At 37.5% G+C, this 24,647-nt stretch overlaps 1 protein-coding gene across 3 annotated transcripts in view; it reads left to right on the forward strand.

Annotated features, from left to right (window-relative positions):
• Positions 1–15,731, forward strand: part of AEBP2 (AE binding protein 2) — a 42,888-nt gene extending 27,157 nt beyond the window's left edge. The window contains exons 4-10 of one of the 3 annotated variants that reach the window (XM_041398692.1): positions 1,544–1,730; positions 6,703–6,827; positions 9,520–9,587; positions 11,816–11,929; positions 12,187–12,253; positions 13,566–13,592; positions 14,195–15,731. In XM_041398692.1, coding sequence (XP_041254626.1) covers positions 1,544–1,730; positions 6,703–6,827; positions 9,520–9,587; positions 11,816–11,929; positions 12,187–12,241 — 549 coding nt within the window. In that variant the 3' untranslated portion in view covers positions 12,242–12,253; positions 13,566–13,592; positions 14,195–15,731. Of the gene's footprint in view, positions 1–1,543; positions 1,731–6,702; positions 6,828–9,519; positions 9,588–11,815; positions 11,930–12,186; positions 12,254–13,565; positions 13,694–14,194 lie in introns of those variants that run through there. The other 2 variants (XM_041398690.1, XM_041398691.1) reach the window with 2 other exon arrangements.
• Positions 15,732–24,647: the final 8,916 nt, after the last annotated feature.

Here is a 24,647-nt window from a genome sequence, read left to right on the forward strand (position 1 = left end):
GTAAGTGTAAATGTTAATGTTCAGTATGAATTTAGAGTAAGGAAAATTGTGTTGGAGTTGCCGTAGTGTAATGAGATCACACACATCATTAATGAGTGTTGGGACTCACAGCTGTGCTGGGATTGCTTCCATTGCCAGTCACTAGGAGTAGACAATATTGCTGTTGTTTGAACATGGGAAACCTTAAGGCAAGGTAAAAAAGCATAGGGAGGATTTTGGAAGAAATCTTCACAATTCTTAAGATGCTTATTAGTGGGGGAGAGAGGGAGGAACAAATACAATTCCTCAAGTTTTTGTCAGGGAATTTTACATTTGAGTTAGTTCATTACTTAGAGAACTTTCTCTAACTCCCTCTAGGAATTCTTCCCTTCAAAAAAACACAACAAACACACAAAAAAAAGTTAAAACATCCATTCATTTTTTGCCTTTACTGTCTTGAAATCTGTGTACATATTTTTAGTCCTATAGCAAGTATTAAGCACAGGTTTTTCTCTGTGGACACTGTATTTTACTACTGATCATGGAAAACCAATTGCTAAGTCTGGGGCAGAAATAGGCTTCTCAGTTCTGGGACCACTGTTGAAAACAACACAGTTGGGATTTAGGGGCAAAAAGTGGGACATACGGAGTTCTAAAGCTATTATGGATACACAACTAATTGAACTAATTGCAGCCAGTGATGAAATGCATATTCTAAAATTATTTTTCTATTACCCATGTAAGCTCAGAGCACAATAGAAAAGGGTTGTGCTTCCCTCTCCAATGGTGTAACTTATTTCTTTTGCAAATGAAATAATTGTAAATATGAATCAGATACTTATAAAAATACCAATAATTGTAGCCAGTACAAGCTTAGTTGCTGCTGTCATTGTTTGTGTAATTCTGCTTGATTATTGTTGGATCTTATTTTTCTGTTGAGAGAGGACATTTCCTTTAAATGGGAACTGCCTTAAATGGTCCTGAAGTAATAGCAGCATCCCCAAATAAATGTATAAATAATTGTTACTACAACTTTACTGAGTTAGTTTTAGACAGAACTGTAAGGCAGCTGTTCATTGGCTTTTTATGGTGTTTACACAGAGCGTTAAGCTGTTTCAAATTTCTTGTGGGTAAGGATGTATTTGTTACTTCTGCCTTGTCACAAGAAAGGACGATGTTAGAGGATGTTACTGTTACCAGATGGGAGAGCTTTGGAGAGCTCTTGAAACAGTAACAGTGTTTTGAAAGGCAGGGGAATGTTCATCTATGAAGGGAAATTTGCCTGTGCATTGTTTGAGATTATTTTTATGCTATACAATATAAAATATAGTATGGCATAAAAAAAAAAAACTGTATCATGAAATAATTATTGAGAGTTAAAAACTTCAAACAAATGCATTTCAGAAAATGTTTTTGTTTTTCTTTTTAAGAATTGCATGGTCATTAAGAATTTGGTTTTGCTTTAGTGTGTTGGAAGTTGAGGCAGAAAAGTCTGAGCACCAAGGTGTCTGAAGCTGCTGTGCCTCACAGGCACTGATGCAGTTGTTCTGTTTTCTCTCACTAGTGTGTGGTTGGTGGGTGCAACGCCAGCTTTGCATCTCAGGGAGGACTTGCCCGTCATGTGCCCACACACTTCAGCCAGCAGAACTCTTCAAAAGTTGCCAGCCAGCCAAAGGCCAAAGAGGAATCTCCATCTAAAGCTGGAATGAATAAAAGAAGAAAATTGAAGAACAAGAGACGGCGATCACTACGTAAGTGTTTCGCAGGAGTTCTTGAAAGGTTTGTCTTGGAATGAAAGTTCCTCCTCACTCTGGTGGTTTCTCTGCATATTTGAATCTGGTGGGGTTGAAATTCCTTGTCATGGGAAGAAAACAATTCCAGATTCTGTTTGTGTTCCTTTTCAGGGTAAATCTCTGCGTGTCAAGGAAAAAAGATCAGTTTCCTGTGAGCAACGATTGGAGTTGCCAATTGAAAGAAGCTTTTCATTTCAGAGTTGCTTTTTGTTTACTGACTATTACTGTTGGAAGGGGTTCTGTTTAGTGCTAATGAGATCTGAAGTTCAGACAGAGATTGCAGATTCATATAAATTAGAGATAAATGCATGTTATATAAGCTCTTTTTTGAGCACAACATTTCATTATGTTAATGACAGTTTTATGAGCATAACCAAGATCTAATTTTGGGCAGAATTGACTTGCTATGTTTTTTTAATCTGTCTCCATATAGTTGATGTTCATTAATTTTATATGAACCAATGTGCTGAGGGGTGTGATTTGTCATTTAAAGTGAGAACTGTTTCCTCTAGCAAGAAATAAGCACCTACCCAGTACCTTTTCTAGTCCCTATCTAGTCATTTTCTAGTCCATTTCTAGTCATTGGTAGTCCCAAACTACCATCTGGTAGTTTGATTCCTGAGTTGTCCTAGCATTAGACTAACAAAACATCAAATTTCTATGGAGATTCTAATCTACAGAAATAGTTAGGAAAGATTAGGCAACTGTTAAAATATTTCATTTTGGGCTATAAGTGCTTTGGATGCAACTCTTCAGTACCAAACTGATCATTTGCTGATATTGAATTGTTACTCTGCCACCTGCATTTTAGAAGAGACATTAAAAAACCCCTTTACATTTTTTTTTCTGCTGGTATGTCAACAGCTGAAGAAAAAACTACATGTATTTTTACTTGTGGTGCAAAATCCATCTCACAGTATTGGAAAGTAGCACAAGATACTTTTTTTATGAACCATGGGACATCTTAAATCTCATTCTGTTCAGAGTTTTATTTCTCCACAACTCTTCTGTAGCAGAACATGTAACTGTACCCATCTCTCCCTTCCTGTGAAGGAATAGTTACCAGTTATTCAAATGGTACTGCAACAATGGATTCACATACTGGTGGTCTTGGGTGATTTCTCTTTGTCACACAATTGGGATTTGGTCTTAATGCCTCACCTGTGTTTTAAGGAACTTTATGGAAATTTATGGAGCAGTGGTCTGCCTTGCATGCAGACAAGCATGTCCTGGGAAAAGTTACATTATCCTCTGGAATTCTGAAAAGTTTTCCTTCTTATTATTCTTAAAAAATATATGAGCAAATTGTATTGTGAAACGCATCTTAAAAGTAGAGATTTCAAGAATTCCTCTGGTTTTGGTTCAAAATTTAGAGAAATTAGAAAACTTTTTCTGTCCTTTTCAGAATTTGATTTTCAAAGAGCTTTCCCTTTCGGTTTGGGAATCTGGGTAAATGGGAAGGTTGCAGAAGGGAAGGCTGATCAGTGAAGGGTTAGGGGCTCACTTTGCAGTATCTTTTTGCATGTTAGATGTAATGAGAGAGACATCTTGAGATAATTGCAGGTTCCTAAAGGATCATCATGATTTGTTGAGTGTTACTCAAAATATAAATGTCTGAGAGCGGTCACTTGAAAATTCTCATTTTCGGAAGTTCCTGAGTTGCATGTTAGCTTGCTTCTCCATACTGATTTTGTTAGGTGGCTGATGTAATGCATCTTAATTAATTTGCTCCCCCACTATATACAGGAGTAGTTTTTCAGGTTAGCATTTTATTAGTAATTGATAAACATCATATTGTGTTATTTGACTTACAAATTTCAAATCAGAGCTTCATTAATTAAAGCTTCAAATCACCTGTTAATTTGCTTTAGTTGTAATAAGAATTTGCTGCAGAAGTTCTGAATGAATTTGTGGCAAAAAATGGAAATAATAAAAATTGTGGGAATATTAAAGACCAGACTGCAGTATTTGAATGGTCTGCTGTCTTGATCAAGTGTTGCACAGGAAGAAAAATGACAGCTGCTTGAGCAATTTCTTATCTTCTTGCCTCTTGAGACAAATGCAGTGCTGGCTGTAGACTTTTGCCTTAAGGCAGAAATCATCTCTAACTGAACTGGGAACTGACTACTGTAATGTATTTCTCTAGAGGGTCTGTGACCCAGAAATGTATCCAAAGTTGATGGCATTTTCTGACTGAGTATTGGCAGCTTTCCTTTCAAACTTTGGGTGGAGTATTGTTGGTGAAGTGAACATGACAAAGGGCTGAGACAGTCTTGCTTGTATTTCTGTTTCTTAGCTTGGTTTTAGTTAAAGAATGAAGTGTGCAAGTTTGTGTGTTCTGTCTTTACAAGAAGAATGGGGGAAGACAAAACCCTTATCTAAGAAGCCAAAATAACACAATTAACATCATTAAGTATTTTCAGTTTGGAGTATATAACTCTAAATACCTAAGAAGGATTTATATTTAGATATTTTTAAGTGCCCAGAAGGAGAGTTGTTTAACACATGTAACCAGGCTCTCTGCAAGTTCTCTTCTCTTACAAGGGCTTAATGATATGGATGTGAAACAAAATGCCATTTAATAGTGGACAATCTGTTTAATCAATCACTTGCACATAATAATGTGACAAAAGCTGGAAGTTTTTCAGCACAAAACAATTTGTCTGAAAAAAAAAATCTTGTCAGTATGTTCTTTCTACCTCATGGTATTATTAGACCCTGGCTTTTTTTAAAGGTGTAAGTGGATTACTAAATATTGGCCAATATATACTGTTACTGAAGCACTCTCATGTATAAATTCTTAATAGTTTAAGTACAGCTAATTTATACTTTTGCTTCCTCTTTTCGTATCTGAAGGTAACACCTTTTTGGGAGAGAATGTAAAATGAAAAAGGAGATTTTACTGTGGCTATATGTGATGAGACTACAATCTTCTGATACTTTTTAAAGATAATTTCTACTATTACTTAATTGCCTTTTTAAAGATCTTGCCGTTTTAAAGTATTTTACTTTTCTTTTGTCCTGTCTTATGTTTTTATGTTCTTCCAAGTTTGAAAATCAGCCTTTTATCATAAAGCTTGTTTTACTGGTGACACCCCTTTAACTGGTCACATTCATAGTGCTGTAGAGATATTATTTATCCTAGGAATTTTGATGTAGAATAATTCAGGATTGGAGTCTGTGGCTTGCTTTCTCTTCTGGGTGGCCTTTACATGTTCCCTCAGTCGTGCAGAGTGGCTTTTAGAATCAAATCTGTTGGAAGTGTGTACCTCTAAAACAGGTCACGGTATTGCTGTTCCGAAGCTGCCTTGACCACAATATTGCCACTTGCTTTTTCATTGCAAAGATGACACTGTAGTTATTAACAAGCATGACAGTCAAGTTCACAGGAGGAATATAAGAGAGATAAGGCAGCTTACTGTCCCTGAAATTTGCTGTAAGACTCTGTTACTTATGGAGGGCTTGGATTTTCATTTGGTGGGTTACCCAGTTGATGATGTAATTTGACTGAAGGAACTGCTGAATACTTGGAACTTGCATTATTAAGCATGAAGGAAGATATTTAAATCCATTTCCTCAAAATCATTTTGGGGTAAAGGTGCATAGAAAATACTAACACTTAAGAATAATTTAAATATTCATACACTTTGGAAAAATTGTGCCCTTTCTTCTCAGTCTGCTGAATGTTTTCCACTGTAAATCCTGGAGAAATTTGTTGCATAAACCTGAAAGCAAAAATCTGTTGGTTTTTTTTTTTTTCCTTCTTTCCATCCTGCCTCCTTTCTTCCCTCAGATTTATTTATCAAATATTTATATGCTTGCATCAGTGAGCACCTGCAGCACGAGCTGTGGGCCTACATTGCCACTTAGAGCACATTGCAGTGAGATGATTGCCTAATTGGCAGTGTCCAGCTGAGATGGAGCAGGGACAGGACAGAATGTCCAGATGAGTGCTTACCAACAGTCAGCCTCAGGAGTGCAGCAGGTGCTAGCTCCAAGAGGGATTTGTACTTCATTTTGAAATAATGCATACAGGAATACAAAAGCTGTTTTAAGTGAAGACAGCAAAAGTTTTAATCACTGTTTGTGCAGATTTCAGGGTAATACGTAGTTGATGATGTAATACCAGTTCCTATTCTTAGTTTTAATTTCAATGTGGTATTTAATAAATTGCTGCTCTCAAATAAAGCTTAAAAATGTGAATATTTTCATTCTGACTTCTCTGCTAATGTAACGTAGTTGCAGTTTTATATGGTATATTTTAAAACTTTTCTGTGAAATATTTCTAATACAATGCAGATATGTTCTTAATAGCAATTATTTTGTAGTTTAAGTACTTTTAGTATAGAATTGATGGACTTTATTTTATGCCCTAAATCAAAATTCAGTAATCTTTCTACTGTTCAAGAAACACTTAACTATAAAAATCCTTTTCTAAAAGGAAAAGGTGTTTATAATGCCTGCTGCTTTCATACTGGTTGTAAAATCTCAGATGGGTGTTAGTTGTACTTTATTCATTATAAATTGAAGGTTAATATGTGATGCATGCAGCTTGTGCTTCTTAGTCAGGAAATGTTTACTAATAGTCCAAGAACATGGAATGACAACTTGTACAGAGAAAGAAATGTGTGATAGTGTGGAGTTTTTCACCTGACTGTTCAGAATTATTGAAACTGAAATGAGTGGATGTGGTTGCATTTTTGGAAATAGCTGTTTCATTCACAGGGAGTGAGCAAACTTGAATTGTGCTTCTCTAGGAATAATTTCTCCCTCGCAGTAAAAATGATGTTTGCAGTTGTCTGACAAGGTATTGCTGCTGACAGAAGGATAAATGGTTTACTAATGACACTTCAGACCTATTTACATGCTTGAATGTGTTTGAATGCTTTCAGTGTGTTGAACACTGAGGATCTCTCTTCCTTTTTTCCAGCAAGACCTCATGACTTCTTTGATGCACAAACACTGGATGCTATAAGACATCGAGCCATCTGCTTTAACCTCTCAGCACATATAGAAAGTTTAGGAAAAGGCCACAGTGTTGTATTTCATAGTACTGTAAGTATATATATGATGAATTCTTTTTGTTTACCTCTGTGTCTGAAAAATCCAGTCTTTAAGAAATATTTCTGTTTTCCTCTTACTGCTGTAGACATTTAATCAGAAATAAGCAATAGTGGCTCTTTAGTGTTGTTGAGCTGTCCACTGTTAGTAAACAAACTTTTAAGAGGTGTTGGTGGTAGTTGTTCTAGCTCACAGACTGAGTGGATTGCAGCATTTACTGTTTGATCCAGTTGGGGAATATCTGACAGCAACTTTGTGTTGCAGAAGAAAATTGGTTCTTTCTTCTAAATAAGAGCACAGTTCAGATGGCATTTCCATGGTCATGAGTGACAGTGGTCATTTATCACAAGAAGTATTTTTGGTGAATAATTGAATATATTAAAGATGCTGATGTGAAATATGTGTTTGTTCCCTTTTTTCCTCCAGTTTAAAAGATAGAATCTTGAATAAATTTATTCTCATCATCCCCATTTTTCTTTGAATAAACTCACCACCAAAATATTGGGGAATTGCTGGAAGGAGGCAAGAACCAAGTGGGGAACTTGTGTTTGGATAGGAAAGACATCAGTATTAATCTGGAAGAGTTTAAAGCAGGGATAAAATACTGAATTGGGGTAGAAGGATCAGAAGTTTAAAAAGTTGAATAACCTCAGGTTTTCTTAAGCATGTTGGGAGATGAGTGCATGTAAAAGATGGAGACTTGGGTGAAGAAAATAGGTAAGAGATGGGACAAAATGAGGAGGGATGGTTTTAAATTGGTAGAATAGTCAGACCAGGAGTTCTGGCTGACAGGTCTTCAGCTACAGCTTTATCTTGGTATGGGATTCAAACTCTTGAACTATCAGTCTCTTTCCATAAATAAAAGATGATTTTGTGTGCATGAAGCTTATTTCACCTTGTTCTGCAAGACTGATGATTGCTCTGAATGAATACCTGTGGCCTGTGTTGGAAATCTTTTCCAGATTATTTCTGCTGAACTTTATGTACATTGTGCACCAGCTGCAAGTGGAGCTTGCAGGTGGCTTAGCTGTTACTGTATTTAAATCTCATTCTAGTTTCCCTGGCCAACGTGGATTTTACAGTGCTGTGAGAAAAGTATTCTTTTCAAATTCACAGCTTGCTTTAATCTGAAAGGTGATCCAGGCAGTCTGCTCTGTCGTGGAATAACAGCTCTGGCTATTGGAATAATTCGTAAGGAGGTGGAATTAGAGGGAGGAATCTGCTCTAAAACTGCTTCCCATGAACTTGAAGGAAGTTGTGAAAATCGTTGTAGCTCATCTGTGCGTGTGTCACTCGAGATGGTGGGAGGTTGATTACACCTGGAATTGCTGAGACCTCAGTTGTGGGAGAGCTGCTCTGTGGTTCCAGCCCCCTGCTGCTCTTGGCTGCTGTATTTTGGGGTGCTGGCTTGTGCTGGACATCAGCTTTGTTGATGAGACTTAGCCTAAAAATCACCTTTAAAAAGAAAAGGTAGGCAAGAGGCTGTTTTGTGGACTGCTACACTGAGCTAACCTCAGGTACAAACACTCATTTTGCATCACTTAAAGGCATTACACATGAGATTTGAATGGTAACTGGCTAAATGGCACAATAAGTTTGTGTGGTCCACCTTCAGATGAGGATAAAAGGCGTAATTAACAGAGACATTAATTTGGAAGGTGGAAAACAGGAAGATGAAATTGCCATGCTGTCTGAAAAGAGACATAAATGATGTGGCTTTATTGTTGAGAATAATGTCAGCACAATGCAGTATATTTCAGGGCAGATATTCTAATATAAAGAATTTCTAAGCAGTCACTGTGGATACCTTTCATGTTCTCTGAAAAGGCACATCCTTTCATTTACATATACTTCTTTAACACAACCTTTTCTTTTAGATATGGGGAGATTTAGAATGCAGTTATTATTAAGACCTTTTTGAAGAAATGTGCTTGCAATCCAATACACCTTTGACTTGATTGTGGTTTTTTCTGCTTGCTTTTTAAAAAATTCTTTGTATTTTAATTCTCCGAATTAATTAAAATCTAAAGTAAGGAATAAATAAAATCTAAACTAAGGAACAGAGATTACACTGATTAAAAAATGTGACTTAGAGGTTACCCTGTCATGCCAACCCCAGTTTTGAAGCGGCTTGAATTAATTCTCTGAAACATTTGAACACTAAACTGTTCCCTGGTTTTAGCTTTTTTTAGGTATTTTAGTTCAGTGGCCACATGTATTTTAACTAGTTACATAGTTTCATAATTGAAACCTTGTAAGCAGTAAATGAATCCACTGAGATGCCTACCAGTTTACAGTGTGAAATTGTTTTCTTTTTCCAGAAGAGGTCAGCAAAACTCCATGTCTGATTTGAGACCACTTTGATGGATGTTTGCTTGGAATTTCCATTTTGTTTCTGGGGCACTGCAGGAAATGTAGAGAGCGTAGTAAGAATATTTCCAAATAAAGCTGTATTAAGTGGACATCTGCTGGCTGAATTGTGGTTTTCACTTAAAAACATAAATGGATTTAAGTTCTTTGCAAAACAATTTTAAGTCTTCAGAGCATGTTTATTGCAGACACACAACTTTTAAGGAGTATAACAGTTTGCTTTCTATGAATGTCTAGTAGGACATGAAGAACAACAACTTTTGAGAAAAAAAAAATCTGTAATTTGGTTTTAATTATGATTTTGCAATTATTATAGGTAATAGCTAAAAGAAAAGAAGATTCTGGCAAAATAAAACTCTTGCTTCATTGGACACCAGAGGACATGTGAGTATATTGCTAGTGATACATTTTAAATGGGGAAGGATTTACTGTGGGATCAGTGAACTGTTACTAAATTATTTTGTGCCTCTGAATATTTGAGTTAAAGTTAATATTTTAAAAATGCTTTTCAGAAAGTAAGAAGTTTAGAAATTAATAAGCAAAAGGTTTATTGATTTTTACTTTCACTTTCAAGTCTTTGGGCTGTAATACCAGTTCAGTTAAATTTGTATCTTTATTTTTAATGCATTTCGTCACAAGTTTCAATTCATCATGAGAGACAGGAGCTAAAATATTCTTCTAAAATAGGCAGTTTTTTGATTCCTTCTAGAGCAGATGGTAATATTATATCTAACAGCATTCTGAATTTTGTCTTTTTAAAATTAATACAGATTATATAATTTTACAGATAAAGACAGTTAATTTTATTCTAAGATAAGCATTAAGTAGTATGCAACACTGGGAACATGAAAAATAAAAGAGTAAATTTTTTTTTTAATACAGAGTTGAGTGGTTTTTTTGTTTGTGCAGGTGAATTCAGTACTAGAATCTCTGCATTGGAGAGAGGTTGTTCAGTCATGTTAAGACATTCCCAAGGGAATTTAGATTTGGTTGGTCAGGTCAGAGAAAAAATATGTTTTGTATTGCTGTTTGCTGCATCTTGGTTGGCCTAGATGGGTTAGACAGAGTGGGTATTTCAGAATGATGTGGTTTTGATTTACTGAGTATTCAGTTCATCCTGATTATTCCGTGTGAGCACAGGAGATGCCGAGGTGTCCTGGCACACACCCTCAGTCTGTGTTACTGTCAGGGCACTCACACTTCAGAAAGCAAAATGCACTCAGGGTTGTTCCTTTCCACTGGCCTGAGCTGCTCATCAGCCTTCCCCGTGGAGCTGGGAGCAGTGATTTAGCTTCTAGGCTGAGCAGAACTTCAACTTCCACACTGAATCCTCTTGAGAAACTGCCCAAGTTCCCCAGGATGTCCATATGTTCAGAGTTTTGGTCAGCAAAAGTAAATACAAGTCTTGAAGTAATCTCCTCTACAAGAGGAAAATAACTTTTAGTGGGCTGGGAGGGTCGGGGTTGTTTTGTTGGTTTTGGTTTTTGTTAAGAACAGGAATTTATTTTCAGTGCCAGTAAATCAGCTCACTGACTTGTTGTCTTTCTGGATATTTCAAATCTCTGCATGTGAAAAATTTTCTTTTTTGCTGTTTGTATCTTGAGCATACAGTTGCTACTGAAAATGTCTTCCCAATGTTGGTTGTCCAAAAAGTGATTTTTGGCTTTATTTAAAATACTTCTATGATATTTTTCCACCTTTCATGATCCATGAGATTTAGTGAATAAATGGATTGCCTGTTGGGTTCTCCCTCCCCTTCTGCCCTGTTGTTTTAAATTTTTTTGTTCCTCCTTCATCTGAAAGGTTTAATTGGAGAAACTCCTTTTCCTGCTGGATTTCATTTCATGTTTTGAATAGCTTACCCAAAAAATTCAATTTGAGTTGCAGCTAACTTTTCATGCAAAGTGAAATCTTTGCAAAATACAGATTCAGTGACATAATTGGCAAAAGTCTGTGAAATTTGGCTTTGCAGAGGAAGAGCAATTACATTTAGTTTTAGATGTTGGGCTTCTGAATTTGAAACCTGTTTCTAAGACTTAGACACCTTTATTACAAACTCCTCCCCCAATGTGAAGTTACTCTTTGGTTTCTAGGACATGTAGAAAATTTTTAAAACCCCACCAAAAACCTAAAGAGGATAATCAAACAATTAACTTCAGCAAAGTTGGAGCATTTTGTCTTTGAAACCTTTGAGCATGGAGCAAGCAAATTAGTATAACTCAGTGTATCCTGTCCTTTAATTGAACAGAATCAAGGAATTTCTGCCTAGTAAAATAAATTACTTTTTAAAGGTCTGGTTGTTTTTTGTGTTACCCATTTTCACATTAAATTGTTGCTATGGAGAATGTAGGGCCATTATCACTGGAATATACTTCAGGAATATACTTCTGGAATAATGTAAATTCTCTTCAGTGTCTTTTCAAACTGAGAACCTGAAAAACTTCAAAGTATAATGTGTAAAGATTGGCTGCCTTTCCTCACTCTGGTGAAGATGCTTTTTAACCAGGGAAATGTGAATTTTGCTTCATGTGTACTAGTTTACCACATAATGTTATGGTAAGAAAAACAGTTGATCTTTTTTGAATATTTTTATTTTATTTATTTATTCATAGTCTGCCTGATGTGTGGGTAAATGAAAGTGAGCGACATCAGTTAAAAACTAAAGTAGTTCATTTATCAAAACTACCTAAAGATACTGCCTTGCTTCTGGACCCAAACATTTACAGGTAACATCTTCATTTTGTAACTTTCTTTACTTGAATGTAATCTTAAGCCTCACTTAACTTTTTGACGTTGGAAAATCAGGATTGCTAATGTATTATACACCAGATCAAGGAGCCTTGGTACTGTAAACGTCCAGGAGTTAAGTTCTGAGGTCTTAAGTTATTTCAGAATTACTTCTTGAACTAAACTCTAGTGACTGAGAAACGGGGAATGTGTGTATTTACCAAGTGTATTTTACTTTTTTGTGCTTGGTGTACAGAAATTCTAGTAAAGGAGGTACATACAGTGGAATCCTGAAAGATCACTTCTGTTAAGATCACATACTGGTTTGTATACCAATTTTTTTAAAGTCCAAATTTATCTTTCCATATTATATTCAGCTGTAATACATGCAGTATTACCTTGAAACTTGTACTTGTGTTCAAGTACTGTTATTTTTTATTACAAGATTCTTTATAGGGGGACAAAAGGGAACAATCCATGTTACTTGTCTTTAAGCTACTTTCACATTTCTGTTTTTAGGCCCTCAGATTGGCTTCTAATCCATCTGGTTTCTAATAATTTCCTGATTCTCCCCCCACCCCTTTATTACTGCTCTCCCACGATTGTCAGTACCCACAGTTCTGTGTGTACAGTTTTTAAAGGTAATCTGAAATGCTTAATTCATTCTGAAATTTTGGGCATCCGTAGATCCATATGTGATTATATTAAAAATCCATGAAAATGGCTTTTGGAAAGGAAGTTTATCATAGCAGAAGTTCAGTGTTCTGATGTTTCTTCATTAATATCCAAGTGACCAAGAGTCTCAAGGAGTAAATGAAACACTAATCTGAGGTCTTTGAATGCAATAAGCCTTTCAGTTCACCTTTAATACTCAGTGTATTTCACTAATCAAATTAATGAAAACTTGCTTTATTATATGAAAACAAATCCTACTGTATTTGCTATCTTTGTAAATGTGTTTTAAGTACTTAGCTTAGTCTATGAATCATTGCTATTAATGGTAAAATCATAAAAATGTTATGGTGAGATTGGATTGTGTGTTTTAAAACTGCTTAACACAGTGACTTTTATAATCTATTGAGGTGTTAATAATTTTATATTGATTACCTTTGCTAAGCTTGATAGATTAGTTTGCTTTGAAAAGAAAAGAATTACCTTTTAAAATAAAAATATAATGATCTCTGGATTAAACCCCTGGAGAAAAATTAGCAAACCTTTCTATCTCTCCCAAATAAAATTAAGGTCCCCACATGTAATGTTGTGCTCTATTTTTAGCAGTATGGATCAGTCTGTGATTCAAATGAGCTTTTGGGACCAGCTGAGGGAGCTTAATGATGTAAATTTTAAAACCAAGACTTCAGAAGCAGACTTTAAAAACCAAAATCTCTTTTCAAGAGGAAAGGGTAGTTAAAGAAATTCAATGGCAGTTATTAATGTCATGCTAAAATGTCATGCTTTAATAGAAAGTCTGAAATAATTATCTGAAATGTGCACTTTGGTGAGATCATGTGAAATGGCTCTTGGTTTTAATCAAATGCAAGTAGATTTGTATAGTCATGATTTCATAGTGCATTCAGCTGACCAATGTATACATCACAGGGCCTTAATGTAAAGCTGTACCATCTTCTTTTACAGAACAATGCCCCAGAAGAGGTTGAAGAGGTAAAAACCAAGCAAGTGGGGACACCTGCAGTCTTAGTCACTGACAATGGATTTAGAAATAAAGTTGCACATTAGTCAAATCCCATCTTTTTTTTTTTTTTTTCTTTTTATTATTTTTTTTTCTTTTGGTTTCTTTTTTTTTTCCCTTTTTTTTTTTTTTTTTTTTTCCTTTAATCCTATCAACGATATGAAATATTTATGCTTAGTGTAAACATTCTGTGAATGAAGTTGATGCTTCCGTGGAATATATTAATATATTACTGTATATCCACATTTTCATGGAATGGTACAGTGGGAGACTGAGCAAACACTCTTCTGGCAACTTAGTGGAACAACTAAAAGGCTTTGCATGCTTGCTTCTTTAAGCTGCTTTTTTCTTTAGTGAATACAGTAGTCTATATTTGATGAAAAGAAAAAGTAACCATCACCATTTCCTCCCGATTCCCAGGAGAACTGTTAACAAGCTATTGGGCTTCCTGTCAGTGTTAACTAAACCTAACACATGCCAGACAACAGAACAGCTACCAAGGGATTATCCTGTTGCCCTTTGAGTATGGTGGATAGTAATCATTCGTCATTTGTGATCTTGTGTCCTTTTGCAGATCCCTAAAATATGTTGGATTATGGTGTTGAAACAAACGTTGATGGAATGCTTGTCTTTTCCAGTCAACTCTGAATACGTATAGTACGGTGGCAGGATGTTCAGAGTGTTGCAGTCTGTCTGACCCCTTTGCAGGAGTAGTGTAGTGTGTTCATCAGGTCTGCTTTGGTGTGATCCGTGTCAATGGACGGGTTTGGGAAACCTCGGTGTAAGCAGTCAGTGTTACTGGTGATTTTTTTTTTTTTTTTGCTTTTTTGACCCTCTAGGATCCCCATTCACTTGTAAAGTATACTTTATTTGGCCTAATGTTTTCTAGCTGTAAAGAAAATGGTATTTTTTAAAAAAAAATTAATCTAGAAATTCAATCCTTTATGCACCAAAGTTGGCTTTGAAAAGGAAAGTAAAATCATTTTCTTGCTTAATAAGCAAGGAGCCGTGGATTTTTTTTAACTGACAAATAGAGATGCGTCTAACCTGTTAGTCTTTGTATGGAGACAAAAATGTTGCATATAGATAATAGGACATTGCTTGTAAATATTTCAGCAGATTTGTAATATATTTTTATATTATGAAATGTACTGTAGATGTTTTTCTAGAGGCATGAAAGTTAAAATGTATATATTACGGTAGAAATAATATTGAAGGATATTGTAATTCACTAGTGCTGCCAGAAGAATTGTTTTAAAAAAGCACCTTCCTTAACAGTAAAAAAAACCTTCTTTTACATACCTAAGGGACTATATACTACTGTTAATATCTGTTGTAAGAACAAAAATACATTGAACATCCTTCCCAGAAATCTTAGAGGGATGAATAGTACCCATAATTAACTCATGGCACTCCTTTCTAATAGTGAACACAGAATTAGTTTTTTCCTTACTGTCGGAAGGAACTAATATGTAAAATTTGTATGGATATATGCAGTCAAACTGCAGAGTTAGTCCTCCTTATTGGGGAGGAATTTACTACAGTGAAACTAATAACCAGCAGTTTTTACACTAAATTTTTATTAAATAGATTAAGACTTAAAGTAACCCTTTGGTTGCAGAAGTGAGCACATCCTAATGTAATACAAATGCGTTCTGCATTGGTACTGACACGAGTCTTGCTTAGCTCCAGTGGGTTAAAAATGTTACTTATATACACAAAAAATAATCCTATCAACGATATGAAGTGCAGATTAAAAGCACCACTAATATAAGATGTTCTGGAATGGTTGTTTAATAAGGGTATTATTCATAAAATCTGTAGTGACGTGACTTTATTTTTGGAAGAAATGCAGTGTTTTGGTTTTTTATTTTTTTGCTTGAGCACTTCACCTACTGCTTTTTCTGTACCTATAAAGTAATCCGTAATCTTTGTTTCTTTTTTTTTTTTTAATTTGTTATAAAATTGCCAAATAGAAGTGTTTCAGATATAGTTTGTATTTGTATTTTTTTAATTTTATTGCTTCATGAGTTTCTTGTAAGTCATTTATAATTGACAGATGATTGTAGACCTTGCCTGAGTATTTTTTCTAATAAAACAAAGCAAACAAACCTCATAAGCCTCAAAATTGTGCAATTTCGATGGAGTTTTCAAAACCAAATATAAAAATGATGCTGTTTCCTCTGTAACTTGTAACACACACCTTTACAGAAGGGGGAATTCATGGATTCAAGTAATGTGGTATTCATGTAAAATGTGACTTCTGGGTTTGAGAAAACTGTTACCTGGTGTTCTCATGGCAGAGTTTCTGCTTTGGAAGGAAAAATCAGTTTAAATAACAAACATCTGTGAAGAAATGGATACACTGGAGTTAATTAAACTTTCCATGATAGTCAAAAGGTAAGTGGACATTTGGCTGGGGTTTACTTGTAGTTATAGAAGTGAATTGCTAAAACTATTCATGCTTGAAAGTTATTTGCATTCTACAAATTTTGGAATTACTTGGTGGTGTTTTGTTTCAAATGCCAGTCTGTTCTCTAAAGCTCTGCTGCAGTTTTTTGTGTGCCCCTGGGTGGATTTCACTTTTGTTGGAATACCAGGTAGGTAGAACTGCCACTGTGTGCTGGGGGGCACTGATCATGGTTTTTTTTTTTTAAATAATCTTATTCTTACTCTTGAACAGTGTTTCTGAAACAATTGGCCTCTCCCCTTTTAAGTAATTCCATGTGCTTTGTTTTGGGCTGTTTGGGATGTAACCTTTAAAGGTTTCTCCCTGTCTTTCTCCAGAACATTTTTTTTGTGTTAGGTTTTCCAGACATCTACAGATTGCATTCCCTCCCAGCTTGAGTGTTTATTTTCTTTGTAGAGAGATGTCAGCTCCTTGAAAGTCACACTTTTCAGGAGTTGCAGTGCACACAAATATCTGTATTCAAGCTCCAGTTCTTTTGGAATGTGCTGGCTTGAATGGTGCACTTTTGTAAAATGGAATAACAGGATTTTGGAGCGAGGGATTGTGTTTTGGGCTTGAAGACCAGCTCTGCCTGTTGCTTAAGTGCATGGAAATTCTTGTCTGGGAAGACTTGCTGGCATTTGGGCATAGCACAAATTGTTTGTTTGATACTAGATCTTACTCTGTTTGCTAATGCACCTTAATAATCTGTTTATTAAACACGGAGCAGAAACAAATTGGTAGTTTTCTTGCACTTGCTTTGAATATAATTTTCTCAAGTTACTGTAGGTCTTTCAAAATCTTTCAGATTTTGGCCAAAATGTGCAATAGAGGCTGCACTATATTTTTCCTCTATAGTTGATGAAGTAATTATATAAAATTGAATTTCTAATTGAATTGCACATTAATTCTGGACCAGCTTAATCTGGAACAAACAGGTGAATTGTGTTCAAACATACATTGGTTTTAATAATTGAAATTCAAGTGGTTGATTTCTGTGCCCTTCAGCTTTTCAGTGCTGTGTATGAATTAATGAATGCAGAACACTGGTGTTTAGTACTGCAGTCTGAAATTGATGGTTTACTTCCACTTGATGGTTTACTTCCACTTAATGCTTTCCTGCCTTGACATTTAGGTGAACCTATTCTAAGTATTCCTCTTGTCATGTTAATGTATGACAAGTACAACAGAAAAACAATCCTATAATAGGAAAGTTGGCCATTGGTGTTTGTTTATTCCAACCAAAGAATATTCCAGTAAACTTTGTTGAATCAGCTTTTATTAAAAAGTCTGTATTATGTTTTGGGGAAGGGGGAGATAAGCACCACCTGCACTACTGCTGTGAGCAACACAAACCCTTAAAGTTGTTTAATTTCTAATTTCTGAAATTACTTAAAAAGAGGTACCAGTTCTGATGTACAGCAGCTTGCTGTCCTTTCAGGGGTGATGGCAGGATTGGGAGTTATTTGTTATTCACAAGGCTCTGGTGCTGAGCTGTCCTCATGGGGTGACCCAGCCCAGGAGTCACTGTGATCTTGGCTGCAGACTTGGATAAAGAAGGGAAGAAGGAGATGTTGCTGTGAGTTTGGTGGCTGTTGGAAGGTTGAGAATTCATGATTCTGTGCTCAGCTCTAGAATGGAAGGAACTGTAGTCTAGAGATTTAAGGCTCATTTCCCCTTCTCTCCCACATACATCCGTGCACTCACCTCTAACTCTTACCTAGAGAAGAGTTAAAATCAGGATGTGTCTGATGTCACAACGTAACTTAGAGTGGAGTAAGGAAATGTAGTTCTAAGAGTAAAGAGAATAAAATTGTGTTGATTACATACAAAAAGTGGGCTCTTGGTTGTCAGCCAGTTGTGGATCAATTCAGGTCCTCCAGTTGTTTGTGAAGATTAATGTGCTGTGATTGATGCTACATTATTTGTTTTTCCTAAGTCTGAAACTGGCCCTTTGAACTTTTGTAAATTGCCCTTGGTAGTAAAGCAACAAATACTAAGTAATATGATAAATCTGTTTATTTCTTCCCAAATGAGAGATAATTGCTGATAACATCCCCTTGGCTTGGCTTGTGTACAGGAGATTTGAGTCGTCTGTTGGATATGCTGTTCAAAAGAACTGTCAGATTTTAATATCCTTGGTGTTTTGCCTGTGTTTGTAGCCTCAGTGGAAGATGAGAGATCCCCACAATGATTTACTGTGAAGAACTGCCTCTGGTTTGAGACAGTCAGTAGCCTTTCTGACTAATCAATGGCTACTGTCTGCCTCAAAGGGTCAGGCTTGGAGAAAAAGATCAACTTGGAGACCTTGTGAAATGATGACAGAATATCCCTGTGGTCAGTTGGGTCAGCTGCCCTGGTTCTGTCGTGGGCACCCCCAGCCCACTCCTTGGCAGGGCAGCATGAGAAGCTGACAAGCCCTTGACTGAGTGTAAGCTCTGCTCAGCAAAAAGTAAAAAATCAGTGTGATACCAGCACATTTGTCATCCTGAATTCAATTGAATTCCCCATGCACACTCTGAGATCTCCTTTTTCTCAATGTCACTGCTCAGTCACGTTTCTTGGCTTGTTTCATCCGTGAAACGTTGTGCCTAAGCTCAGGTGGCTCAGTGGGATTTGCCCAGACATATGGAGTCTGACCAATGCCTCGTTGATTTTAGAGGACATTGTTATGGATATTTGACTTGTCTACCTCTGTTCAAATCTCCTGTCTGAAACCCAGATTGTGAAATCAGGGGGAATGGAACACGATGTTGCTCGTGATTCATTTAAGCCAAAATGCTCAACAAGAGCCACTTAAACGTGTCTAGGCACTGAAATATATGTTTGGATTTACATAATTTCAAGGCAAAAAATTAGTAAATGTATTGTTTTGGGAGCAAAGCCTTGGAATGTGAGATTCAAGACTGCCCCTAAGCAATAAAAGCATTTTAAACAGTTCTAATTTTAAACACTTTGCAGCTTTTACTTCCTAGTGAAGGCAGGGGCTTGGACCCTGCTTGCTTTTTCTTTCTTCTTGCCATAAATATTCTATCCTAGAGCATGAAAAATAAGTCAATTACACTTGAAACTGTTTATTGCAGAGCAGATGTGTGCACACAGCAACTGTAGCTGAAAGCCCAAGTATTTAATTAGCAGTTGCCTGCAGCTGGATTCTTTCTTTTTAAACAAGTGAGGAGGTAGGAAAGCAGAAAAGGATGTCAGGAGACATTCTGCTGACAGTGAGCAAGTTCATGTGTAAATACTTATTAAAAAGTATTTTTAATAAGTATTAAATTTTCCTCTGCCTCCATCCTCAGAGCCATCATGTGGTGTTGCTGCCTTTTCATTGTGCTGTGCAGCCATCAGTGAATTCCGTGTCCTCGCTGCCCAGACACCTGTGCTGCCTCAGTCAAGTAACATTTGATGGGCTTCTGTGGCCTTAAGAAAGATCTGAAGATGGATCTGAAGGTTTTCTAACAATCCTGTGCTCGTCTGGTAGTTTTGTTGTGGCTGTTCGCTCTGCTGTTGTTGAGAGTTCACCATTGATGTGGAGACTGAAGATTTATGTTATGGTCAGAGCTCAGAGTGGGGACAGACTTTGCTCATGGGCAGAGCTGTGTGGATTTGCTGCTGGAGGTGTCACACAGGCTCTACAGGTCAAATCCATGGTGGTGCTAGTTCTTTGTGTGGTTTGCATCTCATTGACTAGTTACAAACAGCTTTTAAAATGGGCAGATGCAGATTGTAAAAATTTCAGAGAGCTGGTTTGTGGATAAAATGTGGCCTCTCTATTAAAATAAGCTGCATTTCTTTTTGTTCAGAAGTGAATTGCTGTGGAGGAAAGGTGCAAACAAAAGCTTACCTTGGCTGATGCCTCATCTGGATAATTACTACAAGCTGTACAAACTGCTCACAGTAGTTACTGATGTATTTATCTTGGACCGCCCCTTTTTTTAAATTCTTGGCTAAAATATTTGTTAATTTTAATCTTAGAAGGTATTTAATAATTTAATAACTATCACATGCATTCCAGTGGGAGCTGATTTCAGCAGTAGAGGATTCAAAGATGTGTTAAGCTGGAAGACAGTAAATATCAAGTAAATACCAAGACATGCAGCCCCACACTGTGCAGTTTACAGAAAGTACAAATTATGTTCCTGTCCCACCCCACTGTTCTCCCAGGTGCTCAGATCCCACACGTCACAGTACATTTCCACTCTCTGTGTGTTTTAGGATTAAATCTAATTTCACGACACTCTGTAACCAAAAGGTGGCAGCAGCCTACCACGCTAAACTGCAGAAATTAAAGTATCCCTTGGTGCTGAGACTGCTGAAGGTGTTTGGTTGCTTTTCTACACCAGTCTCCTTGTGTGCAGTTTGGTTTGTTGATACAGGATGCAGTTGTGTGTTAATTAACTGCGGCTCTCCTCACTGCTTTTCTGTTGGTCTGTGTCTCTCAGATGTTGCAGAGGAGAAGAGTTTTATCTTTTAATAAAACTGGCTCCTAAGACTGAAAATTCTTGAAACAAGTTATGTTATTACCCAAGTACTGAAAAGGTTGAACATTATCACATTTTGTAAACGTGTCTGGGTCATTATGGTGCTTGGGTACTTTCTTCTCTTTTCTTTGCCAGTGATGCCCAAGATTGCACATTTGACTGCCTGATTATTTTCCTAAAGGCGCATGGAATTCTGTGTTTTGTGTTCAAGTAGGTTGCATATCAAATGCAATTGTTTAGGTAATCAGATTATTGATGGTTGGGTTTTTTTTCCCTCTCAAAATGAAACATTGGGCAATTTCAGCATGAGCTAAAAACAAACAGACCCAAACGAAACAACTTTTATGTTCCTGTGAATTGCAAAGCTTTTCAGATTATTATCCACTTCATGAAAAATGCTGCTGGAATCAGAACCATGGTTTTTCTGTATCTGAGTAATCCTTTCACAGGAAAATGAATTTTTTGTCTGTAAGATGGGTGGCCATGTACAAGGCAGGATTAACGCAAACTTCCAAAACTCACAGCTGCAGTTGCCCTTAGACTTGTCTAGTAGTATTTGTAGAACTCCGAAAAAAGCCCTTTTTCCAAAAAGTGGTGTTACTTGGTTTGCTTTCTGCTGTATTTCTTGATTGGTGTGAGGGCTCTAATGACATCTGCTGTTTGTAGCAAAGACCTACATAACCTTTGTCCTTCAGTGAGTGAGCGCTGGTGGAACGTGGTTCTGTTCCCAGTAAGAAAGGGAGTTTATTTGCATTGCTGCATGAGTGGTGCAGGATGATGCAGTGAACACAGAGCTGTTGACATGCCCAGGGAAGTGGGTGAGTCACCGTCCCTGGAAGTGTTCAAAAAGCATTGATATATTACTTGGGGCATGGTTTAGTGATGAACAAGGCATCTCTGTGTTGACACTTGGATCTTAGAGATCTTTTCCAACCCTACCTATTCCATGTTTCTGTCATGTGCAGTGTCTCTCTTGCTTATGATTAAAGGCTGAAATTCAAACTGACATCTCAAAAACTGTCTTGCATGGCTACAAGAGGAAGGACACGGCAGTGGCTAAGCTGTGCCCCACATCTAACCCAGGAACTGCAGACCCTGAGCCTTCTCTCATCCCAAACCCTCTGCCTGGTGCTGTCATTGTGTCATTGAACGGGTGCCTGGAAAGTGGCCAGGTTCTCACCACCAGGGATTCCAGTGGTGTCATTGCCAAGTTTCTGGTGCACTCGTGGTTAGCCTTGGGCTCCTTGCACTTACAGGTAGAGCTCAGTACACTGTGTGCAATGGGGTCATACTTTCCAGTTTCTGCACAACAATGAAGACTAAAAATACGTGAGATTAATGGCAGATAAATGTGAAACACAGACAGCCCCTCAATCTAGACTTAAATCTCACTATTGCTATGGCAAGGACTTGGAAGGGGAAGGTGATAAGAGGAAGGTTTCTCACACAGCCTGTTTTCTCTGCCTGCAGGTCCAGTTCTTGATTTGATGGGGAGTGGACATGTGTTTGTTGGGAGCTTGTGGGAAGGGTTGGCAAGCATCTCATCTATATAAGAATTTGTTGAGTGAAATTCAGTGTTGTTCAACTCAGTAGTTATCCAAAATGGGTGCAAAACACTGCCAAAGCAGAAGTACAGAATTTATTTGCTTGTTCTTCCATCATGTGAAAGGCAAGGGATGATTATGAATCTAGAAATCATGGGATAGGTGTAAGTGAGTCACAGCTGAAAACTGGACTGAGATGCTCTGGGCGATTTTTTGCAGTGATAGAAATTTTTTTTTTTTCACATTTGTGCAAAGTAAGTTGTTTTCAAATGATCCATGTGGTTTTGAGGGTTTTTTTGATATTGGCAAGGTGGTCATTAGAAGTTGCAGAAGAAATCAGATTGTCTTGTTTGTAATCTATGATGCAAGTTGTTTTTTCTTTATCTACAAGCTTTCTAATCAGCATCTTTGTTTAAGTGGAAGGTGAATTTGCTTTCCTTGTGGATTTTCTCCCTGCCCCCAGCAGCAGTGGCATCACTTAATAATCTTTTGAGTTTGAGTTCTGTAACTTGGGTAACTGTTTCAGGTTCATCCCTGAAGTGCCTCCTGAATGTGAGTTCACAAATGCTGAGCAGCAAATCACAGATTGCCTGTGTACCACAAAGCCAAAGGTCAGCTCGTGTAAGGGGTGATTTGAGTCATAATAATGTGTGTTCCATGGTCCTTTGTGTGCTTCATGGGATGCACTGTCAGCTTTATAGTGAGATCTGTTGTTTTGTGGTTTGCACAGCCAAAAGGAGCACGTTTTTCCTATTTTCTTTTCACAAACAAATCCACTGGTTGTCGTGCTGTACACGTGACAGTGATCTGGCAGGTGGTGGCGAGTATGTCACCAGATTTTGGCTGCATACTTAGGAAAGGTTCAGGCTTTCATGGAGCTTAGGAAACTCTTGAAATTACAAGTCAGTTATTGGTGTATCTTCTTTGTGCATGGTCACCATTTGTTTTCAATTATGGATAACTTTTTCCAAAGCTGATTTCATTCCAAATGGTGCCTAAGCATGAGGTCAGTAAGGAGAAATGATTTCTTGGGCAGGTTTTATCTTTCCAGTGGTTAATTTATCACTTCTGTAAATAAAAGATAATCTGAACTCTGCATTCTTTTGTATTTCATTGTTATACTCGAGCTGTGCCAAAGAGTAGCGACAGGCAAGATATTTTGCAGTCCTATAAAGAAAAAAAAATTGCCAAGTGATAATCCCACTTGTTATTCCAGATGGATGAGGTGATCCATTTCATATCCACCATAATTACAGTTTATGAAGCAGCCAACTCAATACACAAGCTGCCATCTGCACTTCATCCGTTTCTTTTATAACAAGGGACAAAGTTTTAGCTGTCAGTGAGACAGATGATGTGCATTTTGAGTGATTGTGTATTTTAAAAGTATAAATCCAAAAGTCAACATATCCTTCTGTTCTTGTGTGCACTTTCTTCCTCTTTCCTCTTTTGAAGATCAGTTGGCTTCAGTTTGGAAGCTTTTTTGTGGTCATACCACAAAAGAAGCCAAACCGATTTGGTTTTGGTTTGGGGCTTTTTTCTTGGTTGGTTTGGGGTTTTTTTAACTGAAAAGGAACAAATGGTTTATGGGGGAAAAGTGTGAAAAGTGCCTTGGCATTGCCGGTTTGTTTCTATTCTGACCTTTGTTAGATTTCCAGTGCTTAAACATCCTCCTTATCTGGAGGCTTTTCAGGACAAATCTGGGGTGGTGGTAGAACAGAAAAATCATTTCATATGCACTCTCTGTTGACGTGCAGCAATTTCTTCTGTGTGGGTTGTCATGACTCAACATCTACTCCACAGTTTTCCATTTTTGCCCTGCAGCTGCAGTCCTCTGTGCTTCCTCTGGCTCCCTTCCTCTGGGGCCTGCTGTGCTGCACGTTCCCAGGACACCAGTGAGACGGGGGGTTTGGGGGCAAAGACCTGTGTTCTGTTACTGCAGGGTTTAATGGACTCACTGGCAGTGATGCTTTGTGCAGGCTGCCCTAGAGCAGGCTGGATGGAGTTCCAGAATAAAGCAGGGATTTATTCCAAGGATCTCCTCCATGGATGCACCTTGGGCAGCACCAGAGCCCAGCCAGGGCTGCCCCCAAGATGAACCCAAATGGTCCCAAAATGCACGAGCGCTCCCGGGGTCTCTCCCTGGGATCAGCTCTGCTCCATGTGCACATTGCAGTTCAGTGTCCAATTCCAGCTCAGCCCCTGCACTCCCATCCTGCTTGTTTTTCTCTCTGCAGCCCACGGGGTTTGTGCTCTTGGGCTGAGATTTGGATCATTTGTCCTTGGTGCCCAGCTGGAGCAGGAATTGTTTTGTCTCCCTGCTCTGTGCACAGAGCTCACCATCCCATAATATGAAGCTCAGACCCACACACTAAAGCAACACAGAATCTGAAAATAGAAAAGCTAAAACCTGAGGCATCAGCAGTAGGTTTGTACCTTTTCCTGGTGCTGGCAATCATAAGGACACCTCACCTAAGCATGACGTGTTTGCCAAAGTTGATGGAATTTGGTCCTGAGTTTAACATCACCACCTGAGAAAGGGGAGAAAGGAGG

The sequence above is a fragment of the Onychostruthus taczanowskii genome, unplaced genomic scaffold, assembly GCF_017590055.1.
Source record: "Onychostruthus taczanowskii isolate IOZ18803 unplaced genomic scaffold, ASM1759005v1 scaffold15, whole genome shotgun sequence".
NCBI classification, from domain to species: Eukaryota; Metazoa; Chordata; class Aves; order Passeriformes; family Passeridae; genus Onychostruthus; species Onychostruthus taczanowskii.